The sequence below is a fragment of the Dendrobates tinctorius genome, unplaced genomic scaffold, assembly GCF_039654945.1.
Source record: "Dendrobates tinctorius isolate UK_male_01 unplaced genomic scaffold, ASM3965494v1 ptg000070l, whole genome shotgun sequence".
In the NCBI taxonomy this organism is placed as follows: Eukaryota; Metazoa; Chordata; class Amphibia; order Anura; family Dendrobatidae; genus Dendrobates; species Dendrobates tinctorius.
Window position 1 is genome coordinate 57,715,199 of NW_027361738.1, and position 26,912 is coordinate 57,742,110.

General features: G+C 40.4%; 1 protein-coding gene across 1 annotated transcript in view; it reads left to right on the forward strand.

The window, feature by feature from the left end:
- Positions 1–26,912, forward strand: part of NRP1 (neuropilin 1) — a 222,513-nt gene that overhangs the window by 179,111 nt on the left and 16,490 nt on the right. Inside the window, 7 exon segments of the mRNA XM_073581683.1 lie at positions 1,399–1,554; positions 3,374–3,518; positions 6,169–6,503; positions 7,644–7,788; positions 9,864–9,968; positions 15,269–15,325; positions 24,456–24,593. Of these exon segments, the coding sequence (XP_073437784.1) occupies positions 1,399–1,554; positions 3,374–3,518; positions 6,169–6,503; positions 7,644–7,788; positions 9,864–9,968; positions 15,269–15,325; positions 24,456–24,593 (1,081 nt within the window).

Genomic DNA, 26,912 nt, shown 5'->3' on the forward strand with positions numbered 1-26,912 from the left:
GTACTTCAAGGGAATCTGTCACTAGATTTTTACCACCTACTCTGAGAGCAGCATTATGTGGAGACAGAGACCCCGATTCCAGTAATGTGTCACCTACGTGGCTGCTTGCTGTAGTTTTGATAAAATCACCATTTGGTCAGTAGGAGATCATGACTAGATGATTAGTAAACCTGCTTCCATATAGTCCTCCAGAGTCATGAGCTCTGTATAACCAGACCCACACCACTGAGTGGCATTTTTCTGTCTATGCACATTGTACGGAAAAAGCTGCCAATCGGTAGTGTGGGCGTGGTTATACAGAGCTCAACATTAAGAGAACTGCTAGAGAAAACAGTGATTGTATAAAAACTACAGCAAGCATCCAAGTAACACATCACTGAAATCAGGGTCTCTGCCAATATATAATGCTATATGAGTCAGTGATAAGCGGTCATAAAGGAGCGCTTAGGAAGCAACCCAGGGGCAGACAAGGATGTCAGTTCTCCACCGCAGCTCCAGCCGAAAACCTCCAATGGAGGATAGGCGCAATGAGAAAATGGAAAACGGTCTTAGAGTGCAGGAAAGAGACTCAGACAAGAGATGGGTTTAAACCACAACGCGTTTCGACGGAGGATCCGTCTTCATCAGGTGGAAGTTTCAAACCTGATGAAGACGGATCCTCCGTCGAAACGCGTTGTAGTTTAAACCCATCTCTTGTCTGAGTCTCTCTCTTGTGCTCCTAAGACCGTTTTCCATTTTCTCATTATATAATGATACTCTCAGATGTGGTAGCAAAAACCTGGTGATAGATTCCCTTTGAAAAGCATTTTAGCAAACTTTGTAAAAAAAAAATAGTGTTCAAAGAAAGCCAAGAAGCTTCCATTTCCATCTCCACCCATAAAACTAATATTGTATTGGTGCTAAAACAGTAATAAATCAAGAAACATTAGATAAATATCTGCCAAACCATAAATGTTGGAATCATCTAATATTTCTGGTGATGTTAATCTTCTCATTCTTAAGAGAAATAAGCCACTGCCAGAGGTATCTGGCAGCTTCTCTTTCCCTTTCTCTGAACGGAGCATGCCTGTATACGGGAGTATGGAATGAATAATTCTTGACTGAACGAATGTGTATGGCCAGCCTTAGATACAGACATGATCATTTTCCAGATTTAGTGGTGATGGTACCGGTTCTTCTTCAGACTACAGTTGATTGGGACACACCGTGGTCAGATTTTTTTTGGTGGACCCTTCAATAAAGAATGACGTCTAAAGTGAAGATCCTTATGAAACTTTTGTAGCTACAGTGAACCTCATTCTGTTTCCTCTCTGTACCACGAGATCCAACCATTTACTAGATGAAGATCCCAATGTATGGCATATACGATAACATGTCCTCTCTGTTTCCATTATACAGGTAGACCTTGGACTTCTCCGATTTGTTTCTGGAATTGGAATACAAGGAGCCGTATCAAAGGAAACCAAAAAAAAGTATTACCTGAAGTTATATAAAGTGGATATTAGCTCCAATGGAGAGGACTGGATTACCCTTAAAGATGGAAATAAACATCTGGTAAGAGTCAAAGGTCCATTTTATTTTGCAGCCCGTAAATTTAAAATCATAGCAACTAGTAAGAATTTATAATAAAAGATCATACTAATATTAAAATACCATGAAAGTCGTTATTAGAGGTAGGCCCCCATTTCTGTTTAATACCTCTCCGGTCGCTCGCCAGTCCTAGAGTTCCCCAAACAGGTCTGGGCAATTTAAAAGGACTTAAGAGACTCGTATATAGAACTCAAGATACGGGGACTATAAAAACACAAAGGGCCCCAGCTCTGATGGAAAAAAAAGAAGTAAAAAGCAACTGAACACACATCTCTCTAGACCCTGAATTATATGTGAATGTTTATAAAGCGCAGTTGAAATACATAAAACATGATTTGTGGTAAATTGTTATTTTAGGCCATTGCTCACTTCTGTTAATGGCTGAAATAAAACGAATGGTCCTTAGGAGGGAGACTATTTAATTTTACATGGTTTTGCAATTGAAACTAAAGCAATAGGAAAACAAGATTTATGTATATGCATTTCAGACTGGAGCGAAGGTATATAGGCCGTATGGTTCCATAACGTCGCTCACAGCTAGTGTAGAGACCAGCTTTACATTGTACAGTCCACAGGTACATAAAGGTGGTATAAGACTGAACACCCTCCAACACCCTCCTCCCCAGTGTTTCACATTTTACTAACACAGGCTGATAAGCAATCTCCTGTTCTTATTCATATATTCATAGCAAAAGCCATTTACAATTTTGAAATATTCATCTTTTCATTTGTGAACTTATCTGCCATGTTTTTCTCATATCTCGTATCAGAAGGTTCCTGCTTTTAAGCAATTCTGTCTTCATAAATGAATAAACTGAAAAACTAAGGAATGAACGAAATACAGAGGGTGTGCCCGAGTCATTTATAGTAAAAGACAAGGAGGCGGTACTGTCTGTGCCTATACAATTTAACTGGAAAGAGAGGGGAGAAGTTGTTAAAAGTAGCTAAATCATTTATAGAAAAAGGCAGGAAGACAATACCATATGTACCTATATGATGTGTAAGGAAAGACAAAGGCAATATTATCCATACTTTTATAATTTACAGGGAGAGACAAGGAGGCAGTACTGTCTGTGCCTACACAAGTTAACTAAAGAGTGAGGGAGAGCAGTTGTCAAATGTAGCTATATCATTTAACGGAAACGGCAGGAAGACAATACTATCTGAACATATACGATATATAGTGAAAGACAAAGGCAATATTAGCCATGCCTTTAAAATTTACAGGGAGAGACAAGGAGGCAGTACTATCTGTGCCTACAGAGTTTAACTGGAGAGAGAGGGAGACGTTAACTGTAGCTTTATCAATTACAGGAAGAGGCAGGAAAACAATCTGTACTATCTGTACCTACCATATATTATTTGTAGAAAAAGACAAAGGCAATATTATCCATACTTATATACAGTAATATAGGTGCAGTTAATACAGGCAACAAATGCAGTGTAGAGGAGTTTCTTAAAGAAAAACTAACTGGTCTGTGAGAGACAGAATTCTTGCTGGTTGGTCAGTGATCAAACAGTTATTTCATGTAATAAAATGCAATTTAATTATTTAAAAGTCATATAATGTGATTTTCTGGTCTTTATTTTAAGATTCTGTCTCTCACAGTAGAAGTGTACCTACGGTAAATATTACAGACATCTCCATTCTTTGTAGGTGGGAAAACTTGCAAAATTGGCAGTGTATCAAATACTTAATTTCCCCATAGTGTATAAAAATTAATTTTGCTGGCGATTTCTATAAAGGCATCACATTTTAAATTATGATATTTATATACTACAGGTATTTCCTGGAAACACTAACCCAATTGACGTTGTATACAGCCCATTCCCCAAGCCTGTCCTGACTCGGTTCGTTAAAATACGACCTGTCACTTGGGAGACGGGCATCTCCTTGAGATTTGAGGTCTACGGCTGTAAAATTTCAGGTGAGTGTGTACTAAAGAATACTTGCTCATATGTTAACTTTTACGTGATTTACGTGACACCTTTCTATAAAATTCAATGACCGCAAATGGGATGGTGGAAGGGGGCGATAATTACATTGACGTCTATTGGAATGTAAATCAGGGAAGTATATGTAATCATAGAGTTCACTGCATATGTGAACCGGCTCTTGCCAATCAACAATACCCTGCAGAGTAAACTGTAATAAGTCAACTTGTAATAACCACATAATAAAAGCCTTTATTAGAGAAATAATAGGCCCTTGAAGGCTCCTTCACCTGTTCAATTATAGTGGGTTTTGACCTCACATCACATTGTTCTTCGTGCCCTTTGGAACTATGGATCCCTAGTTTTTTTGGTAACGACTTGGCTCAGACAAGTGGCGTTACATTTGTTCCCTTTGACAAGGCAACTTTGTAGTTTGGCTGCCTCGCTGTTGAGGCTGCACCTTGGTTATTAATTGATACCATTACTTATTCACACACAATACATGCTACATTATTGTTTTGGGTTAGCAAGCCAATTTAGCACCAAGTAAACTACATTGCTGATGTTCTCAAGGCCCCCGTGCGTGCAATTAGGAGTTGATTGCGCCTGACTCCCACCGTCTCTAGTCCCCAGGTATCCATTTAATGTGATATAAACACCTGAGCACAGCTGTGTGGCTTCATTTAGTATATCATCCATATACCCACACAAAGAAAATGTTTGGAGTTTTTGCTCCCGCAGCTGAAGCAAACACATAAAACCATTTATAACGTCATGTCACACTGAACAGCTACTACAATTCTGAGAGGCACATCTAGCAGTAGAGGGAATGGAGGTTTTCATGAAAACGGCTAATAATAGCTTTGTTATAGAGAGATACGAGATGTGATAAATGAAAAATTAGTCTATGCATGTGGAAAGGGCATGTATGGCAATTTGTGCCCTACTATTAAAGGAGTCTGCCTAAAATCACAAGTTACCCCCTTTCAATAGGTTGAAAGATAATTTGTTGAGCACTTGGACCTGAAACTATCCTTAGATCTTTGAGAACAGGTCTCTGTAAAGCCCTGACTTGGCTAGAGCAGAGGTGGACATGCTCAACTTGCTCTCCTTCCATTCTCTATGGGACTTCTGAAAATATCCAGATGTTGTAAGCAGCCTTCTTTAGAAATCCAAGGGTTGAACATCTCAGAGCATGCAGCTCCACTTTCAGCGTTCTGCAGACACATCCTTAGGATCGATGAGCATCCTAGCAGTTGAAAACCCCTTTAAAGACTGTCTGACAGATACTTTTTAAGGTATAAAGCCACTGTCACACTTGGGGACATTGGTTTATGGAGGCTCCATTATGTACCTACCAACACTTATGTGCCATTTCTGCTACTGCTTGGCCCTCAAAGTGATATTCCCATCTCAGTAAGTGATGGCATATGGTAGTTTTAGGCTCACAAGGTGAGATCGGTCCTCTAAGCCTTAGGTCTACGTGGGCACACATCCCCCGTGTGTTGCTATAAGAAGCAGGAAGGCTTGTTGGCAGCGAGGGCTTGGCACACACAGAAATCTCAGGAGCAGCAAGGCAGATGAAGTGGAACTCAGCAGGGATGGAAGCCAGTATAGCATAGTATACACAGGCACAAACACAAAAAGCACAGATGGTGGAGCACACCAAACATAGGATTAGAGTCTCAATCCCAAGGCACAGGTGTGTTTCTTAATGAACCTCAAATAGTCTTAGGGAAATTATGTCACAGATCCATGCCGGTCAATTTGTAAAACCACATGTGGAGCATAACAGAGGGCAGCGGTCACAAGGGAAGGAAGCAGAGACCCGGGACAGGTGTGTAACAGTTAGGATATGCCATCACTTAATAATCATTAGGGGTCCAACCTCTGGAACCTCCACCAATCCTGTGAATGTAGGTACCAAAGAGCTACCACATTGCTGCATGTACTTCACAGTCTAACTTACCTCTGTGCAGAGGAAAAATGGGTTCATTTTAAGGATCAGGGGTGTGACCACTAGTAATTAGGTGATTTCAGGACCTCAGTCATTAAGTAACAGCATATCAAAGTGTTATGCCATCTCTTAACGAAATGGCAATACCTGCCTAAGTAAAGCCCTTTCTAGGATCATAGGCTCAGGTCCATCCGCATGGTAAACACCACCTTACACCCATGCTTAAGGAAGTTACATAAATAGTAATATAGTAATATAGTGTTACTATTTAAAAAATAGACACTCCATTTTGACAACTGTATGTCTGTAGACTGAATCATATGTGTTATGTTTGGTTCAGAAGATATTACTCTTTATTTTCTCATAAGTATGCATCCTGACTTGGCCCTTCTGTAGAGTATTGAGGGACAGCAGTTGACAAACACCTCTGGGGTTACATACTTTAATAAGGGGACATAGGATAAGAAAAATCTATTATTTAGTTTCTCCTGAATGTTCTAGTAGCCTGGCAGATGGATCAATTGTGAATCTGGCCAAAAATAATAGTATATAAGGATATTAGATTGTAGGGTTTAAAAACTTAACAACTCGCATGAATGTCATATTATCCAACGAGTTCTTCAGAATATATTGTTCTAAAAAAAAATTATACAGATTTCCATATTTCGATATTTTATACCTTGCAGATTATCCATGTTCCGGAATGTTGGGAATGGTTTCAGGACTAATATCTGATTCCCAAATTACAGCCTCTAATGAGGTTGATCGTAAGTGGCTACCAGAACACGCTCGTCTATTAACCAGCCACAATGGTTGGGCACTTCAACCGCCAACCGATCATGTATATACCAACGAGTGGCTTCAGATTGACCTAGGAGAGGAGAAGACTGTACGCGGCATTATCATTCAGGGTGGAAAACACAGGGAGAATAAAGTATTCATGAGAAAGTTCAAAATTGGATATAGCAATAATGGGCATGACTGGGAACATATCATGGACTCAAGAAAGAACAAAGCAAAGGTAAGGAAGAGCATCCAAAAAATGATCTACACTGTGAGGTCTTGGTAAATCTCGTGGATCTATCACCAAGCTGTAAAGAATTTGAGAGTAGCCAAGCTTTTGCTATCAAAATATTATGTTACCTCTTTAAACTTTAGATGAAGATTTCTTTCTACTACTTTAGAAATTTAAGTTTTAGTCTTCACAACACCAAAGGCTAAGAATGATGTAAGGTGAAATTAAAGAACATAATTACCAGTGAAATACGGTATTGCCTTATATGTAACGCTTCCATCTGTATCAAATATTCATATAAATAGATGGCATCCTTTGTAAGTGCGGCATTATTTATGCAAAATATTCAAAGACCTTTTCTTAATAAAAGAGAATTTTAGAAGATCTCAAGGATAAGTCTTGACTTGAGTTGAATTACAAGAATGAAGCTTGGCATGTTTAAATTTTTAAAGCCAGGAACGGGTTAGTCTTGCATGCAAAATAATGGAGTAACTTTCAGTCAAACATCTTTTGATTAGATGACAAATTGCTTGAAGTGGATCTTATTACTTCGCTGCCACAGTCAATTGGTACAAATGTGAACAAGGTGATGGTTATGTTTAATACATTGTGCGATGCAGCCAGACCTTCCGTAACTTTTAAGAGCCTTCACGAATAGACAAATTTAGGCAGGCAGTTGCCAAGGGCATTGCAATAGCAGGAGTGGAAGGATATCCGACAGCTTGTCTTGCATACATGTCAATCTATACGTCATCTTTACATTATGGCTACAATTTAGAGTTGTCTGTTATGCTTTGCTTATATAGCGCCATCATATTCTGCAGCGGTTTACAGACATTATCATCACGGTTCCCAATGGGTATCACAACTAAATTCCCTATCAGTATGTCTTTGGAGTGTGGGAGGAAACCGGAGAACCCGGAGAAAACCCACACAAACACGGGGATACCATACAAACTCCTTTCAGATGTTGTAATTGTGGGATTTGAACCCAGGACCCCTGCACCGCAAAGAAACAGTGATACCCACTGAGCCACCATGTTGCCAATTGACAATAAGACTCCATGCTCAGCTGATCTTTAAAAGTAAAGCCAGTCAACCAAAGGCAATATTCTTGTCAATACTCTTTAAATTTTGTGTTTGTAGACATTTGAAGGCAACACAAACTACGACACACCAGAATTACGCACTTTTGCCTCCATACCTACCAGATTTATCCGCATCATTCCCGAAAGAGCATCGGTGTTAGGTCTTGGGTTACGAATGGAGCTGCTGGGTTGTGAAGTTGAAGGTAACGATCTCCATTGATTATATATGCGCACACTTCCTTACTGTCGTCTGCCAAAGAATAAAGCCTGACATATGTATTTATTGTACTTGGAGCCCAGTTACATTATCGCTAATGCTTTTGTGTTCCGTCATTGATAATCTATCCCATGGCCAATCTTCTTGGATTTACAGTTCTTAATAGTAGGAACATTAATGTTACCCACAATGTCCTCTTTCCATATCCTGTAGATGGCCCATTATGGTCATTTGCATCTGTCAGCGCTAATGCATATTTTTAGGGGCCTAGCATTTATTCAGCAAATGACCACATTGTGTCTTGCTCTTAATTGGTTAATGAATCAATGTCAACTATGACATATTATGTACAGTGTTCTGGGAGGAAGAAGGCCGACGTCCCTAAAACTGATGATTATTGCATACAATGGGGTAGAGGTGGGCATATATATGTAGAATGGAAGGAGCACATCACTTAAACGTAACCACAGAATATTTTCTCATGGCCGCAATGTGTGCTTTTTTTGGATCAGATTCTTTGGAATTGGATTAGATCTCAGTCACATTAAGTATTCAGAGCTAGAGGGCATCACTATGTCTTATCACTACAAAGAAAGACAGGAATCTGGCATAGCATTAAGGACTCTGGGCTGTCTGGTAGTATCTCTTTTGGGAACCATGAGCTTAGAGGAGATACAGAAAAACCTGATTACATTCCATAACGCAGTATTAGTTCATTTCTAAACATGATGGAAACTTTTAGAAATGGCTTAACTTATAAAAGACAGCAAAAATAAGCTCAGAAAAAAATAGTATCTATTTAAAGGCATTTGTCAATTACTTGTACAATCCCTTCTCAATCTATATATCCACCCCCAGTAAAATAATAACAGTTATACTCACCTTCGGTACCAGCGCTGTGCCTGTTGACAGTGGCTAACTTGGGGATTGCGTGACATTTTTATGTCATGCAATCTCTGTGACCGCTGGCTTCACTCTCACGATCTTAGAAAATGACATACATCCGGAGAAAGTGAGAGAGCAGCAGCTTCCCACCGGAGAGCCACTACCAACACTCCTGGAATGGCACCGGCACTAAAGGTGAGTTTAAGTGTTATTATAGGGAAACATAGGGATTGAAAAGGGGTAGTAGTTTTTAACTAAATATATATTATGGGAGTTTAGTAAAGCAATGTGCACCAGAAAGTTACCTGGAAAAAAATGTAACAAAATCTTGTTTGAATCGAATAATAGTAGAATTGAAACATAAAATATATGAAATTACGCTAATTTTGCACACACCTATAATAAACAGAAAAATCTTTGTATGGATGAAATATTGATCAAATAAGCTCAGACCACTTTTGAGAGCAAAAAATAGAAAGAAAAATGGGAAAGGAATAGTTAAAGATCCACAGTGGTTAGTACATGGATCGATGATTTTCTCAAATGTGCACACTCCTGTTTGTCACAAGTTCCAGGACTGAAAGATGATCAGAAGGTGCAGTCCCCTTTTTCTTTTTTTTCGCTCTCAAGAGTGGACTGAGCTTAATAGATATTTTATCAATATTTCATCCATACAAAGATTTTTCTGTTTATTATAGCTGTGTGCAAAATTAGCGCAATTTCATAAATTTTATTTTACTCTACTTTTTTTGTTATGCACGATCAGACAATGCAGGGAAATTTTGCAGCTTTTTTATGCAAATAAGTGGGAGCGCTAGTATATTTATAAATAGAATTGAAACCTGAAGTATCTTAGAAAGTTGTAGAACTTTTTATTTATGTAGTGATTGAGCTTTATTAACCTAAAACTGGAAAACTTCTTTAATATACAAATTAATTAACCCTATTTTAGACTTAATTTTAACCAAATTTCAAAAATTACAGTTCATTCTAAACTGGTGAAAAAAAAGGAATCATATTGCTTAAAAGGTTGCTGTGGCTTCAGGTCTACATGTTTAGAACCTGCAATTTATCATTATCCCAATATTCACTATGGATGAATATAAAACTACATATGAACATAACGGTAAGAAAAGAAACCTTGAATCTAAAAATCTGACCACGTTTTTTTTTCAGCACCAACAGTTATTCCCACCACACCAAAGATCAGTGCAGAGGATGACTGTGACGATGATCAGATTCCCTGCCACAGTGGAACCAGTGAAGACTACAAGCTTACAGGTAACGTTACCATTCTGGGCGCCAGTTTCTTGAGGCTACTTAGAGCAGCAATAAATTAATTTGATAACTCAATGTGAATTGTAGCTTGGGTTACTGGAGAAATGGGCCACCACTGGAGATGAGCGAAGCCAAACATAAAATTTGGGGATTTGTACCGCAGTGTTATTGTCTGGTACCTAACACCGAACCCGAACTTCTCCCAGAAATCCATTGCAATGTTCATAGTTCTGAGGGAAGTGCATTGCAATGTTCGGAGTTCCGGGGGATGTCCATTGCAATGTTCAGAGTTCTGGGGGAAGTCCATTGCACTGTTCGGAGTTCCGGCGGGAAATCCATTGCAATGGTCAGAGTTCCGGGGGAAGTCCATTGCAATGTTCAACGTTACGGGGGAAGTCCATTGCAATGTTCGGAGTTCCGGGGGATGTCCATTGCAATGCTCAGAGTCCCGGGGGCAAGTCCATGCAGAATTCGGAGTTCTGGGGGGAAGTCCATTGCAATGTTCGGAGTTCTGAGGGAAGTCCATTAAAGAGAGTGAGAGAGAGAGAGATCATCCCTACCCAACATTTTTCTCAGTGGCTAAGCCCAAACAGAGTCCTTATACTGTTGGGTGGTGCCTCTGGGATTTAAGCATTTTTGCCCAAATTCAATGTATGTAGGGGAAATGTACCTTTGTATATAGCCTGTGGCACACACTGTATATGTCATCAATATCAAATTGGTGGAAGTTCAACACCATCACCCTCAAGATCATCTGTTTTCATCCCCCAGGACAGCCGGGTGTACACTGCAGAGCTAGAACACCAAGACTTCATTCCCAGTGTAGGTGTAGTGGCCACTTATGGGTACTGCAGATCAACGTCCATTTACTTGTAAAACAGCTGAACTGAAGTACTAAAAACATGCACAACACCGTGTTTGGAACTAAGAAGTCCGGTACACTTTACTTGTGGCATCCACTGAATCTGCAAACAGACCCCCACCACTCTCACATTGATGACCTATCACAAGGATTGGTCATCATCAATACTAGTAAGTAGTGGACAAGCCCTTTAAGAATACATATAAAACAAATGTCTAATACAGGCTTGTACATGAGCCTTAACGGAATAATGGCATATAATGTTGTAGAATTATCATCAAGAGGCAAAAGTTAAAAACTAAGCCATGTCTGTAGAGCCCCAATGTTATTATGCAATGCATACGGTATTACATATTATTCCAAAGATATATAGTCACGCAAATTCCTATAGGTGCCATATTATGAAAATATATAACACTAATACTCAAAAATTTGTTTTGTGTGTAAGCCCTAAAACTGGACCCAACAATAGAAGCCATGTTTTCTATCACCGTATCGACCTTCAAGACCATCAGTCGCGTGACTAAAATCAACGAATGAATCCATTGATCGGTTTAAAATCTCGAAATTCATTACTCTCCGCAGACCTCTTTGGTTCCACGTCATAAAACTGTCAGGATTCTAATGTCAGGACCCTGTCAGCGTCGGCAAACTGCCACACAGAGCAGGGTAACTTACCCACACTATGGGAGAGCGCGGGGTCCAATACTGTAGTGATGGTTCAAGCAGACAGGACCTGCGGTACTGAAAATAGTAAGGAGTCCCAGGACCTACGATCATGTGACTGCAGGGGGCGGGGCTTAGCGTCCTACTGCTGTAGATGATGTAATGAACCTACTGCAGGGAAACTGTAGTAGAGGAGAGGAAAACGCAGGTCAGACAAGTGAGGGTTCGTACACAGAGAGGGCTGTGCGGTACCAGAGTGACGAGCAGAGAATAGTCAAGTAACAGGCAGAGGGTCATACACAGAGAGGTAGCGCAGTACAAGAGGGACAGGCAGCACTCGTAACAGGGACAGAACCGGATCAAAACCAAACAAGCAACAAGTTATCAGGCACAAGGCACACGTACGCACGAGGTCAACTAACTCAGCCGAGGGCAGGAGTATAACTGACACTGGACCTAGGTCAAGTGAGCATTAAATAGCCGCCCTCTGCCAGAGAGAGGCAGAAACAATTAACCCTTGTCTGACCAGGATGGGCCAAAGACAAACCCCATCCTGGATCATGACAAAAACATTCTGTTATTAACACATCATCTGCTCAGCACTTTATAGAACTTTTCCAGGTTCTAATTGTTGAATATTTGGGAGAAAAATAATATATGTAGACACCAGGAACAGATTTAATTATCAAATCCTAAGGATTTTATTATAATTAAGCCTGGAGTATAATATTTTATGCAATTGAAATAAAGGTTGTTTTAGGGTCGATATTAGGCAATAAGTCAACAATAGTCCGGTTTAGAATTTCTCTCGTTGGAAATTTTCATTTTAATTGTTGAGAAATCCCAACCCAACTATGCAAAGTGTAATATAAACCATTGATGGTTGCGAAGCTTTACCACATGGTCCTTGTTAAATATCCACATGGTATTATAAGTGTGGATGTTTTTGCCCTTTTTTGTGCAATAATTACTGGATCATTAAAAAGCTCTTTTCTTTCCTGGCTTGAAGGTTCATTATCTTATACAGAAAGTTGAAGAATGGCGCAGGATATTTGAGTTTCCCAGAACTGTTGTAAAACCAATAATCCAATAATTGCCCAGATTGCTTTGAGATCTATTACACCTGTTAATATTTTCAACAACTCACACAAGCTGCCATTCATATGTAACGCGATAGTCAGACGTAGATCATTTGGGATCATTTAGTGAGTGTAGGTTATAAAATGAATAAAAAACACATGAGTGACACAAGCCCCCTGTAATTGTTACCAGCGCCTTAAGTGTGAATCTCATTTTAATCGATGCCAGTTTCATTTCACATCAAAGTTTATTACAGTAAACCTATACCCTTTGATACTGCCACGAGTTCAACCGAAAAGAAGAATGGTAATCTTTTTTTTTTTTTTTAAGTTTTGGACTATATAAATACCTTGTAATAATTTTATTATTGAATTTCAATAAAAAAATGTAATACATTCTTAGCAATTACCTTTATTACATAGAGGAAAAATACTTTATATTCTCATAAATTGCAAACAACTCTACACTGACATGTGAAGATGAGGTCCTCAACAGTAGATTTCAACTCTACAAAGTTCCCAGTATTTGCTACCTGGCTGGCATCCACAAACATACATAATCTCCAAGATCTCAGGGTCAAAAAGAGATACGACATTGTAGTTGCTAAATATAGAAAGTCTTTTAATCCCTTAACACATTATGACTTATATTTTTGGCACATGTCGAGTGCTGGTGTATGGTGCGGGTTCAGGACCTGAGCCTGCTATTCATAGCAAATGCCAGCTGGGTTCTACAGCCAGCACCTACTTTTAATAGGAGCAATTGAACCATGTTTTCATATATTCTCTTTAACCACATTGTCATCTTGGTGCACCCGCAGAGCATTGCCACAGGCTGGGATCCATAAGAGACTGTGATTTTTACTACATACTGCAATACTAAAGTCATTCCACGTCCCTTTGAGGGTTAACAAATACAGTGAAAAGTAAAAAAAAAGTTTGTTTTACAAATACAAAAGTTTAAATCACTGTTACACAAATCCGTTGCTAGAAGCATAAAAAAAAGTTACCGTTCTTAGAAAATGGCGACACAAGACAATTTTTTCTTTACGTTTGTGAATTTTTTATAACTACTAAAATAAAAAAATTATACCTATAATTGAACTGAATTGAATAGATGATACAGTAAAGTGAATGGCGTCATTCAAAACTAGAACTCGTTCAGAAAACAATAAGCTGTCATATTGATATGGACAAGAAAAAGTATGAACATAATGGCACCAATTAATCAAGACCTGCATTGTACACCACAATCTTGATGAGGGGGCAAGCTGGAGTCAGAGATTCCTTAAGTGACCTTTTTATTAATCAGATGCATCGGAAAATTGGTGTGTGCCTCTGTGTGGCTCTCCGCAAATTTCACTCCAGTCAGGGACTGGAGTAAGATTTCTAACATAAGGCACGCCACAGCTCATTATGAATTAGATAAGCTTTGGGTTTCATGTCCCCGTTCCGCCCATTTTGGCGATTGTGGGTGAAACTCACATAAAAAACACCAAAAGTCGTAAAGTATTTGCACAACTCTGTGTTGCACGAATGTTTTGTGACTTTTCACTAAATTCTGGTGTAATTGCTATGGAAACTCTTGGCCTATAGCTCTTGGAAAGAGGGAACAAAAAAATAAAAGAGCAAAAAAAAAAAAAACAATGGTCGGGTCCTTAAAGTATAGAGAAATGAAGCATTACTTGGATCCTCCTAGAATCATAATGCTGAATGTGATATTCGAAAATGTGAAATAGAGGTAGTGCTACTGTATATCAGTCACTTGATCCATCAGATGATCAATACATGGTGAGCCATGGTACTAATAAGATCTCTAGTGATGGGACATCTTACTTATTAGTGACCTTAACGTCCTTGCGCGTTTAGAGTTGAGCAAAAAGACTTGCAGGTGCCATGCTGGTAGTCAAGACCGCCAAATGAGAGCCTTCTCTACCTGCCATCATACCGGGCACTTCTTCTTACTGGTAGGTCTCGTACAACGTCATGTAGCTGTCATGCCGCAACATCGGGCCTACTATATAAAAGAAGTCTCTCAGATGGCGGGCAGGTAGGAGGAGGTTCGTAGGGCTATACTTGATGGCCATGGATTACCGATGCGGCCGCTGGACCAAATCATTTTGTTCAACTCTACGAGCATTCTTTTAGAAAAGTCTAATGATTTACACCCTATTATATCCTGGAATTCATGCTAAACTTGCTTTACTTTTAGCGTTAAACCAAGGCTTTGCTGTTTTGTTTGTAAACTGCTATGTGTTCAAGGCTGCGACCTCTCCGGGATGAGCACCACGTACATCACTATTGAACACAGAGAATGCTGCCAGCCTTGACAATTGACTGCTAGCTTCGTGCAGAGAATGGCTGCTTTCACCAATTAACTTACAAGCAATTCTTCATACAAAACAATGATTACTGCCAACACAACATTTGCTCTTTTCCAATAATCCATGCACTCAACATAATAAAGATAAAAGAGAGATAATATACGCCAATCAAGCAAGTTCCCTGCACGCATACACCCATCCTCTCACCACGGCGAGCGCTTTATGATGATGCTATAGAGTATGATCTGCACAACATTATCGCTCTACTAATATGACGGATGTACAATATTTTACAAATTTTTTACTCTACTTTTTAGCGGTCTGGTCAATGCAAATTATAATAATATTAATAATGTCCTTTATTTATTTTAGCTGGAACTACAATTCAAAGTACAGAGACACCAACAATGGAAGACATCGCAAAATCAGGTAAATCAGATACTCTACTTGCTTATTTATTGAAATCATACTGTAAGTGCAGCTTGGATTTCGAGTATGGCTGCTGACCATGTGCCAGCAGGTGACAGCTCTACGTGGCTGAACAACCCATTTTCTAATCTGGTTTGTCCTTTTCACAATATCATGGTCAAGATAAAATTAACTACCAGGCCACTTTGGTCCAACCAATTATAATTTTTGAACATAACGACCACTCAGGAACTGGAATACAATGTGTACAGCCTGGTTAGTGGTCCTTTAGACAAAAATGTTGTCTTCTTATATGTATATAATTGATTGTTTTCCATGAGAGTCTTGATGAGTGGCATGAACCTCCATGGGACACCACCTCTCATCAGGAATTTGACTTCACACTCTGTCCCTAACCAGTTCCACACATTCCGCTGAGCAAAAATCATGTTGAAATTCAAAAAAGTTGCAACACTTTTGCTCAGCGTTGCTTTGCACAAAATTTATAGAAACTTTTCCATGCTTTTTACGACAGTTTTTTGGAGAAAAAACTTTGATGACTAAGGGCCAATAAGTTTTATTGACTTTCTTTGAAGTTGCCATTGGCTGTTCGGCTCTTTGGAATATGTTAGGGCTACATAAATAGCAAGTAAAAGCTACAAATAAACCAGTGTTATGTTTCTAATCATAAGACGTCACCCATAATAATATTCTACGTTCAGGAAGAAGCCTTATAATTATTTTCAAGAATGGGTTTGGATCTTGCCGGAATCTTGTCTTTGGCCACAAATTGGCAATAAAACAGTTAGAAATACAAGATACAGTCTTTATTTGACAGCCTTCAAGCTTAGAGGGTGTGCTGGGAGTTGTCGTTGTGAGCCAGAAGAAGTTGACAACTGCCATAAACTATGGGGAACATTTACATGCATGATCAAAGTCACCATGTAGGTCAAGACTTACTCATATTTGTCAACTTTTACGAATTACCTTCCGGGAACATTGGGGTTTTTCTTGGCATAAACCCACAATTTTATCTAACCATGCCCCCCTTTTTGTCCCTTAAATGTGCACCTTGCTACTGAATCAGATGAAACATCATCCCATTATTTGACCACAGGAAATGCTGGGGAAGCTCTGCTTTGCTGAAGGTTATACAACTGTTTTGGGAATCCTGGAGATTCCCAGAGGAATCTCCTTGTTGGAGGAGCCACTTGGGCATCCCTGGAGAGTTGGCAAATATGCCTATGCTTGGTGATTTGTGCTTCTTAGTTGGACATTTGTTTCCTCATAGGGATATAAGATCTTATTTTCCGAGCTGAACACTGCAAGCTGAGGAAGAAAGATTCACAGACCACTCCATTTTTTTTCTTTCTCTCTGTAAAACGTCTTAGCATCTGTTCCTGTTTGTTCCATAAATATATTTGGTCCCTTACTCCGCATGTAGATTATCCATGGTGAGCAGAGGAATGTGCCATGTTTGTGTGAATACTAAGCAGCTCAATTTACTATGAGAGGATTTAATGAGACCTTTTCAAAACTTTTTGCCTTTTTATTTGCAAACTTAATTAAATAGGATGACAGAGATGTGGGTGAGGATCATTGGTTTAAAAATAGTGGACAAATAATAAGGACCTTTCTTCAAGATAATCGTTACCATGTAAATGATAAGTGTTTGAACCACCTGTATTTCACAGTCAGACTTTTATGGACTAATCGCTTGTTTCTCTCTTCCATGTGGGTAAAGTCACACAGTCATTGTGTAGTGCAGGTCAATCATAGCATCATGGGTTTTTTTTGTTGCTGTTGTTTTTTTTTTTACAAAACTATGAATTGATCAAGCAAGGAGGAATATTTGAATTCTGTATGGCATGCATTGAGTCTCTACGCACCTGTTGGTGCTCTGTATACCAAAATTTCCTCTAAAAACAGTATTGGTAAGGAAAAATACATCCATTATATGGCATACAATATAAAGATTAAAGGGGTTGTGCAATACTTGGACAACCCCTTCTCATTCCTCATGTTTGGCCGAGTTAAAATTAAAATACCTATACTCTGGTGCTGACGCCATTCCAGCGGTATCGGTACTCGCATTCCCAGGGCTCAATCAGCATGGGCATCACTGTCCCCACCTTTTGACAAATCAAACATCAAGAGAAGGTGAGAGAGCATCTGCAGCTCTGCATTCCATTTGATGCCAGCAGGACCCGTGTGATGTAACATCCTCACGTGAGCCCCAAAATGTGAGTGCCGACACCACTGGAACAGTTTCAGCAATGGAGGTGAGTATAAGTATTTTTTTTTGAACAGTGCCTACATACTCACCCCCTTGGCACGCAGCGGGGTCCCCGCTCCCTGATGTGGCTTCCTGCTTCTCTGGATCTGTATACGCATGGCGCTCCTGCTCCCCGATTCTTAAAGGAGCAGCGTTGAATCTGCACTGTCTTAACCAATACTAGTGTCTGTCCTGTCCAGTGACCCAGAATCCGTGTTGTCTGAAAGGTTCCAACATCTAGCCTGTGATTCCGAATCCTGTGCTTTCAATGTCTACGAGTCCATGACTGCGATCCTGACCCTTGGGGTCAGCTGCTGCAGGGCCAGGGATTGCCCAGGAGTGGCATCTGGCAGCTACCTGCAGCACAAGCCTAACTCCACCATCAGGAGCTCTAGCGAAAACCAGGTAGACATTTAGCCACACCCCTCCTGGGTAAGCCCGGCTCATGGCACAGTAAATCCACGATCCAGGTGTGTGACACAAGACAGTATTTCCTGTGTTAGCTCTTGTTTCTCTATATAGTTCCCAGCTGGATGATCTTTAAACTATGCAGTGAGAAAAATATACCTGGCTGCAATAATGCAACCAGGCTCTAATTCATGCTGCTCTTGAACACAGTACCTACAGTCAAATATCGTGGAGGTTTAAATATGTTTTGGGGTTGTTTTGCTGCATCTGTCATTGGGTGCTTAGGGAAGGAAGGGGTGAAGGCTGGTTGGATCCCACTAACACTACAGACAGCTAGGATACACAAGACAAGGGGAAACTTAACTTGAGTAGACTCAGAGAAAAATTGTCGTTCTTCAAACTCCAAAGTGGAGGCTAGCCGACTGCTGCAACTCCAAGCCTCAACAGGGAAGTGCAAATAGAAAATAACATGTGCAACTCCCAACAGGAAGTTGGAAGTTATAAACACTTAGATCCAGGTGACACCATTAACGCCGGAGGAGGTGGCCACTAGTCTGCATGGCCAACCGCTGAGACCTTCTGCAGCCAGATGCAGTGCGACTGTCTGCAGCCTGTGAGTCACCCGTGACAATTCCACATTTAATGGCTGTTGACGAAACAATTATTCAGCTAGGAGCCCCCTCCCCTGACTCCCCCATACACATGAGCGCTCCTCCGAGTACTCCGGTGTTCTCTATGATAGATCTGCTGCTAGACTTCTGTGGCAGCAACATTTATCCTCTCCAAACAAAATAATCAGCCATTGAAATTCAACATGTTGAAACCTTTTCTCCACTGGCATCATCTTTCGGGGTAGTTGGAAGACCCCCATATTCATCAGAACAACCCTTAAATTTGCCTAGGAAGTACTCCGTAAGATATGAGCAGCACAAATCTCTCCTGTGCCGATGGTTTGGTACAGTGTCTCAGTGTAGCTCAACGCTTCAACGTGAAATAAAGACTGTTTCGCTCACAGAGGATTGTCTGATCTGGATAATTTTGAAGGAAATCTTTAGCTGGAGAAGTATAAGAGTAGTAGTAATAATAGCGGTAAGCCCAATGCCTGGAAAGACGACTAAAGCAGCTTTTGCAGTGAAGAAAATATTTTTAACAGTCTTTGTCGCTGTTGTGCTGCTCTAATTATCTCAGTCCCAATGTTTATCCCTATGGTATTGTCTCCAGTCCTAAAAACAGCAGATTTTCCAGTGTGCGCTGTCTCAGGACGGAGATCAGGTGGATGGGAAGTCAGCGTGTCTAGTGGCATCTTATGACTGTGCCAAGGTTATTACTACTAAGTAGCTCAAAGGGAAACCAAATAGGCTTTCTTCTTCTACTGCACGGTGTAATCGCCCTGAAACCGTGAATGAAGCTGCAGAGTAATAATGTTTTTTGCTTTGAGACTGCAGAAGAAGATGGCAGCGGATCGCTGTGGTTTCTGTGATGACAGCACGTCTCAAAATGATTCTTTAGAGATAGACCATCTATAACGTCCACATTGTACCATAATTTGGCTGATGGCATTATGTTGTGACACACGGCTCTGCCAGGCACCGAAACAACCCACAGAATGAGTAAAAACCAGTCCAAAAAATTATTATTACTTTGTTTTATTCACTATTTCGATCATTTACTTGGCACACTGTGGCGAAATGTATGTGTATATGGAGGTATCATACATATACTATATGGACATTGCCACAGGTCTGTGAAATCAAGGCCTTTGTCATCTGCCTTTATTAACATTTGTGAAGATGGCTGGTGGTCAAAATCTCACTGACACCAGCACAGATCTGTAATGGAGCGTCACCGGTGTAACAATTCAGATCATGAAATTTATTCCCTAAATATTACCCCATCTCTTGTGAGTGATATTAAAAAGAGGAAGGTACTGCAACTACTCAGTAATGAAAAGTTGTCCTCCATCCTGGTATAAAGTCCCCTATCTTGGGTCCTTATCTGGTATAATATCCCCCATCCACTAAAATTGTCCCCCATCCTGGACCCCTTCCTGGTATTTTTATTATTATCATTATTATTATTTATATAGCACCATTGGTTCCATGGTGCTGTACATGAGAAGGGGTTACATACAAATTACAGATATCACAGCAAACAAACTAACAATCACAGACTGATATAGAGGGGAGAGGACCCTGCCCTTTCGGGGTTACATGCTACAGGATGGTGGGGAAGGAGACAGTAGGTTGGGGTATAATGGTATAATGGTATAATGTCCCCCCTCCTGGGCTCATCTTGTAATAATGTTCCCCATTCTGCTGCTGTTCTCTTACACATTAAAAAAGTGATTCCTCTCACCTTACCCCGCTCCCACAATGTACAGTGTCTTTTTTTATAGCCAGAGGCCAGCAGCTACCTTGGCGTGCCTGCTATTGGTGACACATGATGTCACCGCTATGCACTGCATCCGACTGGCACGGCGATGTCCGCTGCCGGCCTCTGATTGTCCTGAGGCATGTACTGCAGTGCAGAGGGCCGGCGGGTCTCTGCACCGCAACACATTTCAGCTGAATGTGTGTTCTCAGATGCACATCCACCTGAAATAGGCGCTGGCATTGGCGAGCCCCGCTCCATCACAGGCCCGGTCGCTGTTGCAGAGGGTGCATTAGTCTGAGTGAAATCTGCAGCCAAATCACTGAAAGAATTGACATGCTGTAGCTTTAAGTCTACACCAAATCTGCAAGTCAAAAATAAGCAACGTGTGCATGACACTTCAGGATTTGCATTCACTTTGCTGGAACTAGGAAAGCCTTCAGGTTTTTTTGGCAAATCTGCGCAGAAAAAAGTGTGACAAAAACGCGACAAATCTGCACAATGTGCACAGGCCTTAAAGTGGCAAATTCAGCTCTGCAACCTCCGTCACTACAATATCACCACATTTACTAGTGTTAGTGCCAAACCTAGTCTATTTGGAGATAAGGCTTCTTGGAAGCAGTTATGCAATTACTGAGATCGATGTCTCATGACTGCTGACAGCTGCACCAACCGTACAATAAAATATTATCTAGAAATGTAAATTTGGAGAAAGAACAGTGTTGGAATGAAGCCCTCCTCCACCGTCTTGTCACTCAGCTCCGACAGATAAAGATTGGAAGATTCCAACAACTTACAATACAGAAGCAGCAGCTGCAGGGGACACTACGTGGCTCGACATGCTGATAGGTGGAACATATGCTTAGGTGTAATTTTACTTTAATCTAGATGTGAGAAACAGATAATGTCATGCTTCACTAGAACGTATGACGCCAATGGCGGAGGCAATGTTCTAATCATACATATGCTGTCTGTTAAGAAAAACAGATTATTGGAAGTCACGTAAGTGCGCTACTGTCCTAGTTTCCATGTTGTGGACCAAACTCACCAATGGAAATCAATGATCCCATGGTGAAGAATGGCACATCGATTTCATCCTTATGCTCTATATATTTTACTATTAAAGGGGTAAAAGAAGCGAAGATTTTATCTTTATTCACTCAAGAAAAACAGATGCAACAAGGATTGTATAAAACGACAACTGGGTCAAAAATTGATCCAGCACACCGAAAAAGTTTTCACATAAGAGAAACCGACCTTTGTCTGGTTGGCTAAATAGAAAAGGATACTGAATAAGATAATGTGTTTGTGAGTCAGGAATCAGAAACCTGACATACAGTCATGGCTAAAAGTGTTGGTACCCTTGAAATTGTTCCAGAAAATGAAGTATTTCTCCCAGAAAATTATTGCAGTTACGCATGTTTTGTTATACACGTGTTTATTTCCATTGTGTGTATTGGAACAACACAAAAAACAGAGGAAAAAAAGGCAAATTGGGCATAATTTCAAAAACACCAAAAATGGGCTGGACAAAATTGTTGACACCCTCAACTTAATATTTGGTTGCACACACTTTGGAATAAATAACTGCAGTCAATCACTTCCTATAACCATCAAGAAGCTTCTCACACCTCTCAACTTTCCAGAGCTTTGTTTCCATCCAATTCTGGATGCTTCTTGAAGTATGTTTGGGGTCATTTTCCTGCTGGAAGACCCATGACCTAGGAGGCAAACCCAGCTTTCTGACAATGGCTACTACATTGCGACCCAAAATTCCATTGGTAATCTTCAGATTTCATGATGCCTTGCACACAGTCAAGTCACTCAGTGCCACAGGCAGCAAAACAATGCGAAAATATCTTTTAACTTCCACCATAGTTGACTGTAGGTACTGTGTTCTTTTCTTTGTAGGCCTCATTCCATTTTTGGTAAACAGTAAAATGATTTAGTTTACTAAAATGCTCTATCTTGGTTTCATCTGTCCACAAGATGCTTTCCCATAAGCATGGTGGCTTACTCGCATACATTTTGGGAAACTGCAGTCTAGCTTTTTTATGTCTCTGCATCAACAGTGGGGTCCTCCTGGGTCTCCTTCCATAGCGTTTCATTTCATTCATATGTCGACAGATGGTTCACGCTAACAGTGATGCACCCTGAACCTGGAGGGCAGCTTGAATTTCTTTGGAACTTGATTGGGGCTGCTTATCCACCATTTTGACTGTCCTGCTTTGCAACTTTTCATCAGTTTTTTTCTGCCATCCACATCCAGGGAGATTAACTACCCTGCCATGGGTTGTAAACGTCTTGATTACGTTGCTCATGTTCTGAGACGGCTTTCTTCGCCTTCAATTTAAACCATGCCAAAACTTTCGGCCATGACTTTATATGACCTATTAGGAATATGGACTTTTTATAGGGGTCAGTAATATTATAAGTAGAGCAGTCCAGTGCACTGAGCAGAATGAGAATAACTGAAGTGATAACACTACGTGCCTGATTTCAGACATCTAGTTTTGGGTTGCATTAATGTATGCATTTATAGGATGTGTGTTTTTCTTTGTCAGCAAAACACAAGAATCCTCCAAGGAGACGTTCTTCACACATGTCGCCCCCTGGGCACCAGAGGTGTTAACCATTGTAAAGTCGTCTTCTCTATAGAGTATTACATTGTTTGGCAGCAGATGGGAAAAAGAGAGAGGTTGAATGTAAATGCTGATTTTTGAAAATATGGCATTCAAAATACAGAAAATTAAGGCAATTAGATCACGAGACAAATATGCACCAGCCGGGGAAGGATGTCGGATTTCTAAGACCTTATTTGACTTTGTTGTGAACAATGGCAACATTCCTGGAAGTATATTTTTTTGTTCTTCGAGACGGGTTTCCTTCCTTGAGTAAAAAGTGAGCAGTCAGGGAGTTGAAGGGATGTTGGAGACATGATTTTTACAGCGGGCAGCAGAATTAAAAAATGTAAACAACATTAGTTTTATCTGTTCTACACATCCTTCTATTCATCTTCCTAAACCTTTAGGAAAAAATAAAGAAAGAAAAGCAATTACATTGTATACGGCTGTTGGGAAGCTTGGAATAAAATGCACACAATTTTAAAGGATCTCATAGTGACATGTAATACCGGCTCCCTTCTGTACGCCAGAGACTGTTTTGGCATTGCGCCTTTGTGAAGAGAGAAACTTGATGCACAGTGGCATCTAGTGGCTTCTTCTTTGTAACTGCAAAGCATGTTTGCGGAAACGAATATTTGCACTCATCATTGTGTATTTCAGTAACTACAGTCTGGGTAATGGAGAACAAAAATGTTTAAAAAAATAAATATAATAGTAAAATAATAAATAGTAAAAAATAATAACACTAACATATTCCACAACTTATCAATGTAATCCTTCTTATCATTCTTTGTCTCCATTTTCCTATTTTGTAATATTTTAATGTAATCTGCAAATCTGTATTTTCTATATCCATTTCCAAAGTGTGGATTAAACATTTGGACACTTGAGTAGGGCTAGGGCCTGAAAGTCAATGTTCATAAGGGGCCACAAATACATTAAAGTTGCATGGTCTCCCAAATGTAAAGATTGACAGGTTACTGCCATCTCCTGTGCCAAAAATGTCCGATTCTGGGACCCACCTCTAGATCATGAAAAAGGAGTGCCTTCACCCTCCTCTGATTGCTGCTTTAAATGGAAATATGGCTCTTTCCATTCACTTCTATGGGAGTGCCAAAACGATCCATGTAAGCTTTTTCCATAGAATTCACAGCTCCTGAAGAAGTGAATGGAAAGGTTTTCTATTTTTCCATTCACAATGGCTACAATCCCAGGTAGGATGGGAGTCAGGGTACCCCCCATTATGGTGGCATCTACATCTAGAAGCCATTCATGGCATACCCTTGTGGATTTCCCATAACTACCTGAGATAGGAATACTCCTTTAAGTCAAATATAACTATGACAGGTGGTAAAGGGACCAATGACCAGTGCTGCCAGAAGTCTCTGATCATTCTAGGTCCGCCTTTGTCCCTTTCTAGTGGGATTTACATACAATAGTTCCTCAAGGCCAATGTGTTTCTGTGTTTCTACAGAGCCACCACCAAGCGATCTCGACTGTAAATTTGGATGGGGATCAGAGAAGACAATCTGTAAGTGGGAACACGACAGTACGCTAGGACTGAAATGGACAGTGCTGAACAGCAAGACCGGCCCGGTACAGGATCACACAGGTGAGCGCCACTACATTATATGACTGTGAACAGGCTCGGACTGGCCAACCGGAGAACAGGAGAATCCTCCGGTGGGCCCCTGTGCAGGAATGGACCACCACCCACTTATAGGAGCAGCACTTTGGCACAATACTCTTGATTCACCATCTACAGGCAAAGGCAACATCTTATTAATTTAACAATCAACCCAGTTTATTGCAATGGAGTTTTGTGAATAAAGTCATATTTGCATGGAGCTGAAAAGTGGGGCCTTGGAGTTGGTTACTGGTGGGCCCTTGGCATTCCGGCCCGACACTGACTGTGATATTACACATTGATTTATTATGCATTTACAGACATCATCACTGTCCCCATTGGAGCTCACAATCTAAATTCTCTATTGCAGTAACCTGATTTAGGAAAAATTACCTGTCCTGCCGCATTTTAGGAGTGTTGTGACAAAGCTTATGTAGTGTGTTCAATGACAACCAGCAGAACTGTGAATGCAGCTCTGGAGAATAATACAGGCAGTAATTCCGGTTACAACTCTTATATAGGTTAGGTACATACTGTAAAAAATATCCATACCCTTTAGCTGCTGACATATAGCTTGTATTGACCTCTTGACCACTTGAATTGGGCACATTTACCGTAGGTGCTGACAGTCCCTATTAGTATTCATGTAGTGCCAATGATAGTTCACTCCTAAATCCTGCTCACTTCCATGCGTTACACAAAAGCTTTCTTATAAAAGGGTAGATTTATATCAATTTACTCCTGGACACCATTGTTTGTAGGCTCTCTCCTACTGTTTGATGGGCAGAGGGTAGAAAATTAACACTGCGTTTGATGAATTGAGCCGCTAATGAAACATGATCTAATGTACTCCACCGGCCAAGTTCTCTTCATTTTGGACAGTGAGCCGTACACATCTCATGCAGTTACACATTAAATAGACTGGTTATCTGTTCCACACAGTTGGTCCCGAGTACAATGGCATCGCTAGTTCATTGCAGCTGTAAAATTTCAGTTTTTATATTTAATCATTATTTTTCAGTGTTTTAGCCAAGTGAAATGTCAAAACTGCTATTAAGAAATGTGTTAAGGATTTTCAGGCTCTCTCCTGAGAAAGTGATGGTGTTCACATGAAGCTTAGTCAAATGTAGGGCTTAAAGGGAATATCCACCCTACAACACCATCTAAATTGGTTCAAAATTCTGTGTACTGTTCCAGGGTCAAGAAGAACTGGTATAGAGTATCATGCCAGTACCTTGGAGAAGCAGGCCACCACCATAGAGCGCAATTCCAGTACTATAGAGAACCATACTGGAACCGTAGAGTACCATACCAGTACCATACCAGTGCCATACAAACACTATAAAGTAATATGAGTCCTCCATCTGTACAATAAAGTACCATAAAAATTCCTACTGTACCACTGAACATTATACCAGTACAATGGAGAACCATACCCAGGGGTGAACCTAGCCTCTCTGCTGCCTGAGGCGAACAGCAAAATGACGCCCCCCCCCCCACACAAAGTAAATTTTTATATCTATCCTGTAAAACTGAGTACAATAGTGGACATTTTGATTTAGATAAATAGAAAAAAAAGGTGTCCAAACACAAGGATGTCAGCGCCATGACACGCACATACAAGAACGACACAGAAGTATCCAGAAGAAGGGTCGTTAATGGCAATGGTAGGCCTGTCACAGGGCCAGACTGGGACAAAAAAGCAGCACTGCCACACAAATCCCACCAGCCCACAAACTATAACACTCCTCACCCCGATCAGTGAATTTTTGCTATACTTTGTCGTCCCCTCATCACTCTCAAAGTAGTTGTTTGAAGAGCCACAGGTGAATGGCGCCACAGTGCGTATGATTGATCACAGCTCCATTTACATGGTGCTCTTCAAAGCTACGTTTCCCAGGATCATGGGGGGGTCCCAGCATTCAGATCCACAACAAACAGAAAGTCATCCCCTATCCCCACATAATGCGCCATACAGTATTATGGGCCTCATATATTACTGCATACAGTATAATGGGCCCCATATATTACTTCATACAGCATAATGGGCACCATATATTACTTCATACAGTATAATGGGCCCCATATATTACTTCATACAGTATAATGGGCCCTATATATTACTTCATACAGTATTATGGGCCCCATATATTACTTCATACAGTATAATGGGCCCCATATATTACTTCATACAGTATAATGGGCACCATATATTACTTCATACAGTACAATGGGCCCCATATATTACTTCATACATTATAGTGGGCACCATATATTACTTCATACAGTATAATGGGCACCATA